Here is a 15,474-nt window from a genome sequence, read left to right on the forward strand (position 1 = left end):
GATGAACTCAAGCCAACGGTAACCAGTTTAACTAGTAGTATATAAACATGATACTTTACTGAATCATGTAATGCAGATATTTGACTCATGGGATGTTTGTTCACCACTTTGTTCCAGACTGGAATATCTCAGTAGCTCTTGTATGGACTTCCCTGATAATGGACCCCAGAGAATCAATCCTACTGACTTTGATAGTCCTCTGACTTTTCCTTTAGCGCTACCATGAGGTTGACATTTGTAGTTGATTGAAATATATCTACTATTGGATGGATTGCTATGAAATTTTCAATTCTGTAAAATATGCAGACGCTCCTCTTTCTATTAGACTGATGCATTGATGCTGTATCATGTTTTCCGCTAGTGTATTGCAAACCCGCTGGGCCTAAGTTGACTGAGTTGACTCCCCGCCTTGCCTATGCATTGGGGAATTTGAAAAAAGTGAGTAAAAAGTTAGCAGGAACATTACAGCTGTGAACGTAGCAGAGCAGTGTGTACATTCATTTAAATGCTACAACTCATCAAGACCCAAGCAAAGTTCCAGTGTCTTGCTTGCCACCCGTGTTTGAAGTGAAGATGGTTAGCCCCGAAGCTAGCGACAACTTTGGATCAGGCTTTCATAAGGTGGACTGACCTTTAAGGTGGATCAGCTGTTCTTATGTTAGTGACAAGCTGCTCCTCTGAGTTTTTTTTACACAAATATCGTATACTTCGTTGAAATACAAAGGTAGTGCTGTCCCCTTTTAGTCAATTAGTCTACTAATGTTTTGGTCTTAGTCCACTCAAATGTTTTTAGTCGATTAATCATATTTTAATACTTTTTTCATGCTGAATTACTGATTTTCGACAAACTTATGAGCATATCTCTGGTAAACACAATATTTAAAGTGGTGTTTTTTAGATGAGAAGATTGACACCCATCTCATGTTGATCTTTAAGCTAAGCTAAGCTAACCAGCTGCTGGCTCTAGCTTCATATTTACCCTTATCAAACATGAGAATGGTATTAATCTTATCATCTAACTCACTGCAAGAAAGTGATTAAGCGCATTTCCCTTCAAACTGCAAAATGATTCCCTCAAGCATTCTAAACATCAGGATGTTAACATGGTCAGACATCTCCCACAACATTCACACGCCTGTGTCTTTAATGCTAAAGCTGCCTGCAGTTCTCTGTAGTGTTGCTGGGATTTTTCTGTGTGTATTGTAGGATTTTTTAATTAAGAAACAGTGTGAGAAAAGATGATTTGTTTGAAGCATTTACCACACAAGGGAGCAGGCTTGTGTTTTTATTGTTATTTTGCTGTTCGACTATAGCTGCTGTGTGAATTGTGATCGAGCGTTGTTATTCTGTGTGTCTAAGGGAGGAAAGGCGTTAACGGCAGAACAGAAACCATCGGGGATGTGGAATTCTTCTTTTATAGTTAATTTGCTTTGTGATTTGGTAGAAGAAGTCCTGGGTGGTCTTTGTCAGCAGCTGTGTGGGAGTTAACAGACAGTTTCAGGAAGCACAGAGGATCATCTGTCTTTTGTTTTATTGCTATTTTGCATGATACATTTGCATTGTTTATCAGGGGTTTAACATAAATGCAGTGCAGCTGAAATAAAGCACCTCATAATACCTGGAGTGCAGACACTGATAGCGTGGGACAGAATAGAAACTAAACCCTGAAGCCTGAAGTATTAGTGAGCTCCCTCTACATGGACATATTGAGCCACACAGTAACTAGAGGAGGGAACAGTGATTGTTTTGCAAATCGCAAACTTACTGTCAGTTTAACTTTATAGGGACACAGGGAAATACCATGTGGAATGTAAATCATTGGTCTCCCTAAATGAACTCTATCAAGTGAAATTAGGCCTACTTGAGACTCTGTGAGTCACATGTTTTGTTCATTAACATTACCAACAAACAGAGAAAATGTATTTAAACATTGTCACAGTTGAATAGGGATGTTCTGATCAGATACAGGTCCTTTAATATTGACTATGTGCTGATATCCAGTCCACAGAGCCGAAGCTGCACTGTAACCTTTGGCAGTAACCTTCTCAGTTTAAGCTGCTGTAGAAGGAAACATAGCAGAGTGATGTTAAAGAAAAGCGCAGAGCACCGCTGAGTCTTTTGTTTTTCTCTCCAGAGAAATACGAAAAAACATGTTTTCTCTTCAGATGTGAGAGCAACCTTTTTGTGATTAACTGATTGATCTTCATAATAACACATCAGAACCACAACTCCTTTATCTGGGAAACCAAGGTGCCACAGAAGAGCTCTGTGTTGGGCCTGACAAAGCTGCTGTATTTACAGACTTGGCTTGGCTTTTTTTTCTTTACTGGGAAATCACTCCAGAATATTGTGCAGTGAGATATCTGTCAAGTCTGTAATCTTTATTGAGTCATAATGGCGAGAAAAATCCTTCATTGCTGATTACTGCCGCTGTCTCAGCAGAATTATTTCCCAGAGCTGTTGTAATTGGACCATAATAAGTGGAGGAGATAAGAGTGAGGCTCTTATAGGCACCGATGACTTAGTATTTCATTATGTGTAACCATGGTGATGACAGTGGTTAAGATCACTCACACACTTCGAAAACTGAAAAACTGTTCTTGGTTTTGTGAAGCGCCGCTGGAGACTCGAAGCAGAGAAGAAATATGATACGACACAGAAGGGTTATCACAAAACCAAATATTTAGTAGTCGATACAAGTGAAATTCCACAATTCTCGATACCAATTCAATACCACAGGAAAAAACAAAAACAAAACAATAAATCCCACGTACTCCATACACACCTTTATTATCATTTGGATACTGGTTTTTGTCAGCAAACACAAACAGGTCAGAATTCCCTCTCTAATATCTATTTTACATTGCAGTGAAAACATCTCCTTTGCATTGAACACATCATGATAACCTTATAATATATATTCGCCCAATAGTCATATTTACTGAACAGAGCTTGATCACACCATAATGAAACTCTATAGATCCTCTGTTCACCGTCTGCTAACTGCTAACAGCTAACAGCTAACGTTAGCTAGCTTTCCTTCTGCAGATTTCAAACACGGATTTGTTATTCAAAATGTTGCATTATCAGGGAGAAACTAGGGTGCGTCGCCTGGACGTGTCGATAGTGAGTTTACTGCATCCCTAACCAATTTTCTAGTGTTCCCAGGACATAATTAGTCTCAAGTACCTACTGTCACATTTTGAGGATTTTGGCATAGACTTACCAAAGCATCAGTTCTCGAGACATCCTTATGACAGGTCCTTTCACTCGTCTGCATTGAGTGTTTGTACCATCAGTGTGTTCGAACAAGGCCTGAGTGCCCCTGTTAAGCCTATTCATCCTGGTAACCTAAAAAGTATGTTGTCATACAACTTAACATTTTTAATGACTTATTAGTCCATGGAAGTACGCTTATACGGAGGGGTTTGGGGTTCAGGGTGGATGGATGAGTCAAACAAGCACTTTCAACCAGAATACCGGTGTTTGTGTCCTGTGACGAGTCAATTTTGACTTATTTAAATTTGCATCTTTAACTTTTCTACTCTGTCTGCCTACTCAAAGCGCTTTTTCAACATACTGTAAATCAATATTCACACATACATACACTGGTGGCAGAGGCTGCTATACACATGCCACATGCTCATCTGGAGCAATAAACAGTCACACACATTCACACGTTGTTGGCTATGCCATCAGGAGCTATTTGGACATGTTGACCGCAGTGGCCGTCCATCGAACGACCGCTCTACCTCCTGAGTCATAGCCACAACTATTTTTGTATACAGGAACTGCGACTGAAGGGAGCAAATACGTTTCCCTCGAAATGTAATTGGCAATGCAGTTGGGTTGTGTGGAAACGTAATTTTGTAGGAAACAGGGTTGCCTTGTCAACTCTAATGCAACATTACACACATGGCAGGACTTACAAACATGGCACAGTTTCTCTAATAAGATGGTGGAAATACAACCAGTCATTTATTAAACTATAAACATATTTTTATTAACAATAATTCCAGCACCAATTTAATGTCATGATAATGTTGCTCTGTACCTGCTGGATGCATAAACAGTTTGAAACACATTTGCCATAACAACAGTGGTGGAAGAAGTACTCAGATCCTTTACCTCAGTAAAAGTAGCAATACTAGCTTTCTAAAACTTCTCTGTTACAAGTCAATGTTCTGCATTCAAAATGTCACTTATGTAAAAGTACAAAAGTATTAACAGCTCATTGTATTTCAAGTATTAAAGTGAAATGCAGTGTTGGGCAGAATGGTCACTTTCAGAGAGTTATAATAATATATATATCAAATTATTGTAATAACATTATTGATGCTTTAACCTGTAAGCAACATTTTAATGTTACAGCTGGTGGAGGTGGATTACATTTGAACTTAATATACTTTAAAATCTATAACACCGAATCATATGTTATTAACTGATCATATGTTTAATTTGTAAATTCTTAATCTGAAAAGTAACTATAACTATCAGATACATTTAGTGGAGTAAAAGTAAAATATTTCCCTCTGAGCTGTAGTAGAGTAGAAGTATAAAGTGGCATAAAAGTATAGTACTTCAGTATATGTACTTTGTTTCTTTCCTCCACTGTAACGCTGTATGTGACAAGATGTCAGCGCTCCGTGTTTTCTGTTTGTTAGACTTCTTTTGCTCTGTAGGTGCAAAATCAGGGAATGCAGTGAAACCTTTTTTTAGAGAACGCGGACTAGTAGTAGAAGTAGATGCTGCTGCGTAACGAATAATATTAATGAGTGACTTCACTGAATACTACAGTTTTAACATTTACACATTGCTCTGTAATTGTAACATGTTGCCACAGAGGCCACTTCTCCATAAAAGTTGCATACACTTACTTTTAAAGGGAAATGCTGGTATTTGTCATGATATTTTTATATGTTCACTCTAAGACTGTTGATATTGGTATATGTGATGGCTAACGCAGACTCCAACGAGAAAGACGTTATTCGTGGAAAGGACCGCAAACGTCAATCTAACAGAAATGATCTTGAAAAGTTAAAGTCTGTTACATTAAAGTTTTTAGGAAAGCTATAGGAGTCGCCTCTCCAAATGGAGGTGGTGAGTAAAATGTGTATTGATTAACTGACATAAAGGACAAAGATGTTAGAATAAGACCCAGGTTTCCCTTTAATGTCTTGTTGAAGTTTTAGATGACAAAAATCAATAAATGATCTGCATATTGCTGATCCCAAATTTAGAAAAGCTGATCCCCACAGAAGACTTAAAAAGCATACAAATCTCATTCCCCGTGTCAACAGAGAAACCATTTTTGTGTTATAGTCACACTGGATGAGCTCCAGTAATGCTGCCTTATTATCTGCCAAGACGCACTGTGCAGAAGTGGCAGCTAATTATAATGTGCAGCTTCTGTATGTATATGTTGGTAGGAAACATTCGTCCCAACAAGTGAGAAATCTTCGCATTTACAGACTCCACCAGTCATGATGGAGAGATGTCAGTGAATTAAAATAGACAGAATGGAAACACATATTTTTTAAGTTTGGATAGTTGAGAGATGTTTAGCTGCCACTCAATATTAGGAAGTCGGTAACTGCAGACTGTGGGTAGAATAATAATGAATGCTGTGACATTTGGAGAAAATGTCTCCTCTTCTAAAATGTCCTTCAATTATACAGTGGGATCCAGCATTCAAATGATCAGACGTCTGTTGGATTCACATCAGTAATAATAAAATGACATTAATAATTGTTTTACTTGTATTTTTGACCATCTCTCCATCTTCCCCCTCCTCCAAGCATTCTGCACAGCAATGGACCCAAATTTCACTAGATTTAATGAAACATAGCTTATTTTCTTATCTGCGTTGTTATTATCTTATAATCATTGTTATTATCTTACCTTCATTGTTATTATCTTACCTTCATTGTTATTATCTTACCTTCATTGTTATTATCTTACCTTCATTGTTATTATCTTATACTTGTTGTTATTATCTTACCTTCATTGTTATTATCTTACCTTCATTGTTATTATCTTATCTTATACTTGTTGTTATTATCTTACCTTCATTGTTATTATCTTATACTTGTTGTTATTATCTTACCTTCATTGTTATTATCTTATACTTGTTGTTATTATCTTACCTTCATTGCTATTATCTTATACTTGTTGTTATTATCTTACCTTCATTGTTATTATCTTATAATCGTTGTTATTATCTTACCTTCATTGTTATTATCTTACCTTCATTGTTATTATCTTATACTTGTTGTTATTATCTTACCTTCATTGCTATTATCTTATACTTGTTGTTATTATCTTACCTTCATTGTTATTATCTTATACTTGTTGTTATTATCTTACCTTCATTGTTATTATCTTACCGTCATTGTTATTATCTTATTCTTGTTGTTATTATCTTACCTTCATTGTTATTATCTATTCTTGTTGTTATTATCTTGTCTTTATTGTTATTTTCTTATCATTGCTGTTATTTATCTTCGTTTAAAACAAATATTATGTTTCTTGTTATTATCTTTTATTCTTGGTATATATTTTCTTCGTTGTATGTATTTATTTGTATTTGTATTTCAAGCACTAAGGGGGCAACAAAGCATTACTGCACTATGCGTGAGATATTATATGAGTAATTAAGTTGCATATGGGATAAATAAAACTTGAAACTTGAATTGAACTGAGATTGGATACCAAAAACAAAGTAGAACTGAAGTAAACATACATACAATTAGGGCTGTCAAGCGATTAACATTTTTTATCTAATTAATTACAAGCTTTGTGATTAATTAATCTAAATTAATCGCATATATCAATATTTGCTGTGAGAAGCATTTCAAAATATTCAAATTCATTTTTGGAAGATGAGTGAATCAATGAGTAGCATTATAAACTGGTCAACATGTCTTTTATTTCAATACTCTTTCTCCAATAGCCTATCTTGTATGCCACAATCATCTTAGACAACACAGACCATCAGTTTGACATAAACTGCAATTTGAAATCGGGCATAACATCTTTCATTGCACAATAAACAATAGCCTATGTTGTGGCAGCTTAAAAGTTGTGTCTTTGACGTTTTCTGTAAAGCCTCTGTTAACCCCCTGTCCTCTACCACCTGCAGTCCATTGCAATACATTTAGTCATGGAGTTGTTAATGTGTCTCAGGTAGACAGACTCATTCTGCGTCTGAACGCCTTATCGAAAAAATTACGAGACGGGTCGTTCACTTTAGTATCAGCGGTGGTGCTAGCTAGCGCCGAGCTGCTAAGTGCTTTGCGTTGAGGTGACATTTCAGCTTGAAGTTCTCGGATGGTTTGAACATTCTTTGCTGCAGGAATCACACAGAACGGAGCATCAACAGTTACATCCAGGAGTTTATTAAATGTAAACTTTCCATTCACTGGGCCAAGTAATGTTTTCTCATCCGCTTCCATCATGTTGACGAGGCTGCTGAGTCAAGGGCTGGGGGGGAATCTAAGAGCGTGATAAATCTGCGTGCCCTAATTAAAATGCATGGCTAAATGTTTAATGAATACCCTCCTTTTTCCCTCCAGGTGGACCCCATGTTTATGGTGCCAGCTCCCCCTGCTCCAGGCCCCCCCGTGGCTCCCGGATCCTCACTGCCCTCTGCCCTTTCCTTCTCCCCTCCGGCCCTACCCAACTCCATCCTCAAGCAGCTGGCGGTGAGGACGAGGTCTATAGGCACCAACACGCAGGATGGAAGCGTCTCTGGAGCACTGGAGGGCGACTCGGCCTGTCTGGGGCCCTGCCAGCCCGGGACCAGCGTCAACCTGGAGGGCATTGTCTGGCATGAGACTGAGGAGGGTAAGAAGTGTTTCTAAAGTAAATTGTGACTTCTCCTGTGAACACTATGGTATCAATATTAAAGGGCTGGTTAACGCAAATCACAAGGAAAAAAAAATAGCTACTGTATATTTTTAGTGTGATCTATGTAATGAGACTTCTGAGATGAATGTAATATACTCAAATCCAAAGAAATTCCACTAAAGTTAAGTAGAAAAAAATATATTTTAAGTAAACTGACCCATTGATAGTGCATACCTTTTGATTTGAAGAACTTAAAGGAAAGTAAAAGTATTGTTTCAGATTTGTGAGGTGAGCATCATCCCAAAAAGTGGCTTATATCTGGCATGCTGGGTTGCCAAACCAGTTCAGATGAGGTGGTGGTGGCCTAGTGGTTCAATACCAGGGCTGCCACCATTGTGCCCCTGAGCAAGGCAGTTAACCAGGGAGACTGTCCCTGTAGTTAGTTCACTGTAAGTCACACTGGATAAGAGCGTCTGCCAAATGACCTGTAATGTAAAGTTCAAATACCAATCCAATTACAGGTGCTGACACAGTCCCAAAAGCTGGTGCCACTGCTTTTCAGGGAAACTGATTCTCAGTCCAAATCAGGAAATATCCACTAACCCAATTTACAATAGGCCTGACCTGGCTGACCTCAAATGTCTGTTTAAAAAATAAACTCTGACATGATGCACTGTGAAGAATTGCATCCCCTTAAAAAGTGGATTTTAATTCCAAAATTCTTCACGTTTTCCTGTCTTCATTTTCATTTTCATTTTGTTTGTGTTTTATTTTGTAATAATTGTTTGTGTTAGTATAAATTAAGATATAAAAGTCAGTGGACCGGTGACTGCATTGAAGGTACAAAAACATTACAGTGACAATGGCTGACATTCATTTGTAATTTGTGGACAGTGGGCTGACATATTCAAAAACGCAGTTAATGTCCTTTAATATGTCAAAGTAGCGATATTGTTTCAACCTTTTCACCTTCACATTTGTGTATTAGTATTTAGTCTTCAAAAACGGAACAATCTGAGGCAGAATAACATGGTATGTGTTGAATTAAGCAGATGTTAGCAAAGTGAAAATCTTGAAAAAGAAAATAAGTGAACATGAAAGTGTGAGTGTTTCCACAGTCTGTGCTGGTGATGAACTTAATTAAATACTTTTGTGAAGCCTCAGTAAAAGCCAAGATGGTGGAAACGTAATAGCAGATTTTCTGATCCTCAAGCTTGAATTTCTTTATTTTTTTGTGTTGAAAGACTTGCCTTTCACTGCACTATTGTTGGGCGGCTGGCCCCTGCAGTATACATGTAGGAGGGTGCTTGGACAAGATACTGAACCCCAAATTGCTCCCCTTGTGAGTATGTGTGAATGGTTATTGGCATTGTTATTGTGGTGCACCCTATGTAGTAGCCTAAACCACATGTGTGTGAATGGATGAATGCTGGCTCGGCGCTTTGAGAGGCCGCTAAGACTAGAATAGCGTTATATAAATTTACTATTTTGTTTTGGTTCACCTCATTAAAACTAAAGAACGTGTTGTTTGCGGGATACATTCAACAAGGGAGACTGTAATTGGAGACTTTTCATTTTTAGAAGCTGTACAAGGACTGCATCCAAATGTGTGACAGCTCCAAGGGAACAGTCTGTCTGGACTCAAAGCTGAGTAAATATTTCTCCCTCCTTAGAAGCACCTTTTTCAGGTTTACTGGATTGCTTTGTGTTTCCCAAATGAGACTGGCCAGAAAAACAATAGCAAAAGTCTCTGTATTTCTGGAGCTGATATCTCGTCTCAAAGTCCTACTCAGTGGATGGAGTTGGTTTAGGTGGTAGAATGTGACTTAAATATGGAATTTTGGTGCACAGGTTGGTGTATTTTGGGGGAGATGGTAACGTGTGGTCTCTGGAGTCAGATGTGATCTTCCTCCAGTTGTCCTCTGACTCGGTTGACATTGACTCCCTCCCAGTTGATGCGTTTTGTCTGGTGTTTGCAGGTTGCACTGGTCATTTGTTGAGCATCCTCTTCAATGCAAATAATGACTTGTGTGTGAAGCAACGGAGGAGGTGGTGTACAACTTACCGCGACGTGCCTCGAATAAACCCTGAAGCCCATCAAAGCATCAGGATGCACCACTGTCCCCTTGAGTCGTGATGTCTCATACAGTATATCTCAAAAGTGAGTACACCCTTTAGATTTTTGCAAATATTCTGTTATATCCTTTCAGGGGATAACATTATCCTACTGAAACTTTGATATAACTTAAAGTAGTCAGTGTGCTGCTTGAATAACAGTATAGATTTATTGTCCTTTGAAAATTACTCAGTACATGAGTGCTGCCGGCACTGGGGAGCTGCATTTCATTGAGGGACACATGAATTCCAATATATACTGTGACATCCTGCAGCAGAGCATGATCCCCTCTCTTCGGAAACTGGGCCGTAGGGCAGTTTTCCAACATGATAATGACCCTAAACACACCTCCAAGATGACAACGGCCTTGCTGAAGAAGCTGAAGGTTAAGGTGATGGACTGGCCAAGTATGTCTCCAGACCTAAACCCAATTGAGCACATGTGGGGCATCCTCAAGAGGAAGGTGGAGGAGTGCAAGGTGTCCAACATCCGTGCGCTCCGTGATGTCGTTGTGGAGGAGTGGAAGAAGATTCCAGAAGCAACCTGTGCAGCTCTGGTGAATTCCATGCCCAGGAGGGTTAAAGCAGTGCTAGATAACAATGGTGGTCACACAAAATATTGACACTTTGGGCACAATTTAGACATGTTCACTATGGGGTGTACTCACTTTTGTTGCCAGCTGTTTAGACATTAACAGCTGTGTACTGAGTAATTTTCAAAGGACAATAAATCTATACTGTTATTCAAGCAGCACACTGACTACTTTAAGTTATATCAAAGTTTCAGTAGGATAATGTTATCCCCTGAAAGGATATAACAGAATATTTGCAAAAATCTAAAGGGTGTACTCACTTTTGAGATATACTGTAAATGCATGGCCTAGTGGGCTAGTGGTATGACTTCCAAACAAAGCACTAGAAGGTTGGGAGTTCAATACCAGGCTGCCACCATTGAACCCCTGTGCAAGGTACTTAACCCTGAGTTGCTCCAGGGAGACTGTCCCTGTAGTGAGTTCAATGTAAGTTGCTCTGGATAAGAGCATCTGCTAAGTGACCTGTAATGTAATGAAATGACACACTTGGATGAGGTGGAAAAGTTGGTGTATGGATAAAATAAAAATGTGAGCAACCTTAAGCTAATGGGTAATGAAGTAAATGAAGCTGTCACACTGCGGAAAAGGTGAGGACCCAAATGCAGAACGCAAGACGATTATAACAAAAAAGAGAGCTTTATTTAACCACTGAACGGGTGGACGGCCTGCCATTATTTATAGCCATCAAGAGCCAATGAGTGTCAACTTGATAAGGAAGTTCCCTTCTCTGATGATATGATCTGTGACATAACAGAAAAAAAATCCAGAAATGCTGTCCACAAAAATGTAAACAAGATTATTATTCATGCTGGGAAAAATTATATCTCATGGGGAGAAACGGAAACACTAAAACGTGACTTTACTGAACTGCTAAAAGTTGTAGGCTCTAAAGACATTGAAACATATTATCAGTGGTCCCATCCCACCAGCCAGGTCAGGAGTGAATCGTTTTAGCAGAATTTTGGGGCTCAGCAGGTGGCTATCAATTGCCTGTCCCCTGCACAAAGTGAACTTTATTGACAACTTCAATCTGTTCTGGCAGCGTAGAGGCCAGAAGAAATGGACTTTCTCTCAACAGATCTGGAGAAAAACTGTTCCATCCAAACAACTGGAGCGAGTGACCTTAATACAGCACCAGCCACAACAAGCGAGCACACCAAGGACCCCAGTCCCTCAACTCCCCCGCCAGACATGGATGAAGTTGAAATTCTGTGGAGTAGCATTGAGACACCTGGTTAAACAACATTACTGGTGTGGCTACACTGACTGAGACGTGTCCTCCAAACTATAAATACTATCAGGCAGTCAGGCAAAATAAGAAAGGTGGAGGGATTGCTGCTATCTTATCAGCTTCACTTGTATGTAATGACATTGACCTGGGTGAATTTACATCATTTGAATATTTTGCTATTGAGCTCAAAGCAGAACTATCTTTGCTCATCATTACATTAAAGTTCATTTAATAATCCCATTGTACAGGCCACCAAAATACTCAGCACTATTTCTACAGGAATTATCAGAGCTGATTTCACTCAGCATCACTAGATGTGAAAGAATAATCCTGCATAGAGACCTAAATATTCATGTGAATAAGAAGAATGACCCCAAGACTATTGAACTTGAAAAGTTACTAGACAGCTACGATCTAAAACAAAATATCAGTGAACCCACTCATTAGCATCGTAACACACTAGACTTAGTGATAATGACAAGGCTGGACATCGATAATGTCTCAGTAATCGAATTACCAATATCTGACCATCACTGTGTGTTTTTTGATGCTAACCTAATCTTAACAAAGACCAAAAGAGAGACATTAGTCAAAAAAAAGAATACTAGATGACACAGCAGAGGAAACATTCTCTAACGTCATGAGATCATATGAGCCATGTTCCTTAAATTTCACTGGTTGAAAATCTAAACAACAGATTGTCATCTACCCTGGATACTGTTGCTCCATTAAAGGTAAAAAAGAAATCAACTGACAGAATCTCCCCATGGTTAAACAACAGCAATGTTACTCAGAGTAAGAGGACTTGTAGAGCAATTGAAATCACAAACCAGGGAAGACATGGCATAGCACGACGTAGCACGACGTAGCACGACGTAGCACGACGTAGCACGATGTAGCACAACGTAGCACGACATAGCACGGGGAAGCACGGGGAAGCACAGGGAAACATGGGTGTAACATGAATGACAATCCGACAAGGAACAATGAGACAGACAGGGATATATACACACAGAAACTAATGAAGGGAACGAGACACAGCTGGGGGAGAAAGGCAAGGACACAAGGTCAGGGTGAATTGATACAGGAGGATCAAATCAACAATCACAAAAGCAGGGAAAACACACAGACAGGAAGTGACACAAGGGGAGTGAACTTTACAAAATAAAACAGGAAACCAAGATCATGACAGAAGCATGTGACTTCATCTTCCACTGAAGCTTCTGCTCCGCTGAAGACATGAAAATTATTCTCCTCATTGCTCCACACAGATCTGATGTAACCTTCTTCACATTTACAATACATGAAACTGACAAAAACGTCTCATAGTATTTCACCGTTTGAGGCTCGACTGGCACTTTTGTAATTACGCCGTCTTGTGGCACCCTCTTCTTCTGCATTGTTTTCCCACTTGACAAATGGTGCCACTTCCTGCTTACCTTGATGAACAGCTTCTAATAATCACATCGTGTTTGGAAACAAGCGTTCATCTACATTGACTACTTCTTTTGTCTGTACGACATGCTGTGGCATGTGTGTTTGAGCATCACTTGATGCTTGTCAACTGACACAAAGCCCCACTGATACTGGTGTCAGATCCCAAAATGCTGCTCTGGTGTATATTGTCATTAAAACACAATGGAGGCAGTCTTACGTTTTTTTTCTGCCAGAACAAAAAAAAACATATGCCACAATAAAACAGAGAGATGGATCTTATCTTTTTCATTCCAGACACTTTCCAAACTAAAATAACCAAAGTCGAATGTATTTTTAAACATGAGTGGATATCCTCAACAAAAAGAAAAGTAGAACCAGAAGCGCATCCAACACTACAAAATGATACCATGGGAGTACCAGGCGGTGGATCAGACGGCCTGATGATTCACCCGCCGGTTTTGACGCCATCGCACTTTGATAGGCCGTTAACGAGGACAGCGCTCAGCACCGCGGCCTCTCAGCGGAGGTGTAATACCTGACTGCAGGCTGCTAATGAATAATCCCATCTCTCTGTGCCCATCTCGCCCTGCCAGCCTCTGAAGTGGAGTGTTGAGTTTGGTGGAGAGGCGTTTGTATCCCGGCCCAGTATTAATTAACAGGAGCTACTCACTCCGCACAGGCACAAATAAAGAAGAAAAGAAGGAAAAACAAGCACAACACAGGGGAATGTATCCTGGGCGAGAGATAGAGAGAGCAGAGAGGGAGACAGTGAATAATACATCTCTCCCTCTCCATCTCTCCGGGTCCTTCTATACAAACAGACGGTGGATAAATTTGAGTCGGTTCAGTAAAAACACTGAAATGAAATTGAGTTAAATGTTTCCTTGCAGACCTTGACAACCTTAAACTGATAAGAAGATAAAACAAACAAAAGAAACACAACAAAAAGTGGATTATAATAAATTAATAAAATGAAGCTTCAGTATTCAGGCAAAACATTTACTTTGAAATGAAAATAAAATAGCACAAACCTCCTCCAAGGCTGCACAGCTCTCTGGAATTTAATAATAAGAAACAAAGTGCTGAGCAGGAAATCAATCAACAATTTTGATAACTGATTAATTATTCCAGTATTCCAGCATACAAAAAAAGCCAAATATTCTCTGGTTCTCCAACGTGAGGATTTGCTGCTTTTGTGTGTAATATCATAGAAATGTGAATATCTTTGGGATTTAGATTAAATAAGACATTTGAAGAGTCACACTCTTTGAATCTACTGCCATGTTAACAACAAAAATATTAATAAAAAAAAAAAAAAATCTACTAATGAAGGTAATTGTTGTTTGCATTTTAAAATATTTGGCATCAAAACACACACCGTGACAGACAATCATGGGTTATGTGATGTGATGAGTAATGAGACGAAGTGAAGCTGAATATGTTTAGTAGATTATTTTCAGTAACACACTTTCATCACTATCTACAAATCAATTTATTTATTATTTCAGAATTACTTTTAACTCAATTCTGTATTTTCAAAGTGACAGATTAGATTTAAGAGCAGTAGTTTTTAAAATAATTAGTGAAAATGTTCAATAATGACCTCATTTAGTCCTTTAGAAAAATCCCTAGATTCACACCCAAAACGAATAAGTTATTCGTTGGCCCCTGGCCGAACTTTCCACAAAATTTGTTTCAAATCTGTTCACAAATGTCTAGTTTACCTCCTAAGAAACAAACAGACAATCAAACCAGCAGGACTGAACACATCTCCTGCTCGGTGGAGTAAATAAACGCAAACAGAAAACATCAAAGCGTTGTGTTTCCAGGTTTGTGAGGGTAAACAAACTGCAGCAGTATCAGTGAAGGGGAGCAGAGGAACAGGATACATAAATAATACCATGATAAATCTGGAGTTATACATATGCACTGCCATTATCAAACAGAGATACGCTGTAATATACTACCAAATACTAATATGCAGTATCTTAAATAGTGTACAGAGAGAGTCTGAAGAACAAGTACGCAGATGGAGGGACAAAAGAGGGATAAAGGAGAGATAAATATGAGAAAATGGATTCACAGTCTGACAGGATGGACGGATAGATGAGGAGAGAGAGAGGTGGACAGAATGTCAACCGAGGTTTCTGTATATATTTTTAAACCACCAGGGGATGGAGAGATGGGGAGGAATGTAAAGATGGAGGAATGTAAAGATGGAGACAGAAAGAAACAGATGACAAAGGAACA

General features: G+C 38.9%; 1 protein-coding gene across 1 annotated transcript in view; it reads left to right on the forward strand.

Moving 5' to 3' along the window:
- znf608 (zinc finger protein 608) overlaps window positions 1-15,474 on the forward strand; it is a 57,509-nt gene that overhangs the window by 18,822 nt on the left and 23,213 nt on the right. Inside the window, 1 exon segment of the mRNA XM_029439685.1 lies at window positions 7,575-7,845. Within this exon segment, the coding sequence (XP_029295545.1) occupies window positions 7,575-7,845 (271 nt within the window).

Source organism: Cottoperca gobio, chromosome 9, assembly GCF_900634415.1.
Source record: "Cottoperca gobio chromosome 9, fCotGob3.1, whole genome shotgun sequence".
Taxonomy (NCBI): Eukaryota; Metazoa; Chordata; class Actinopteri; order Perciformes; family Bovichtidae; genus Cottoperca; species Cottoperca gobio.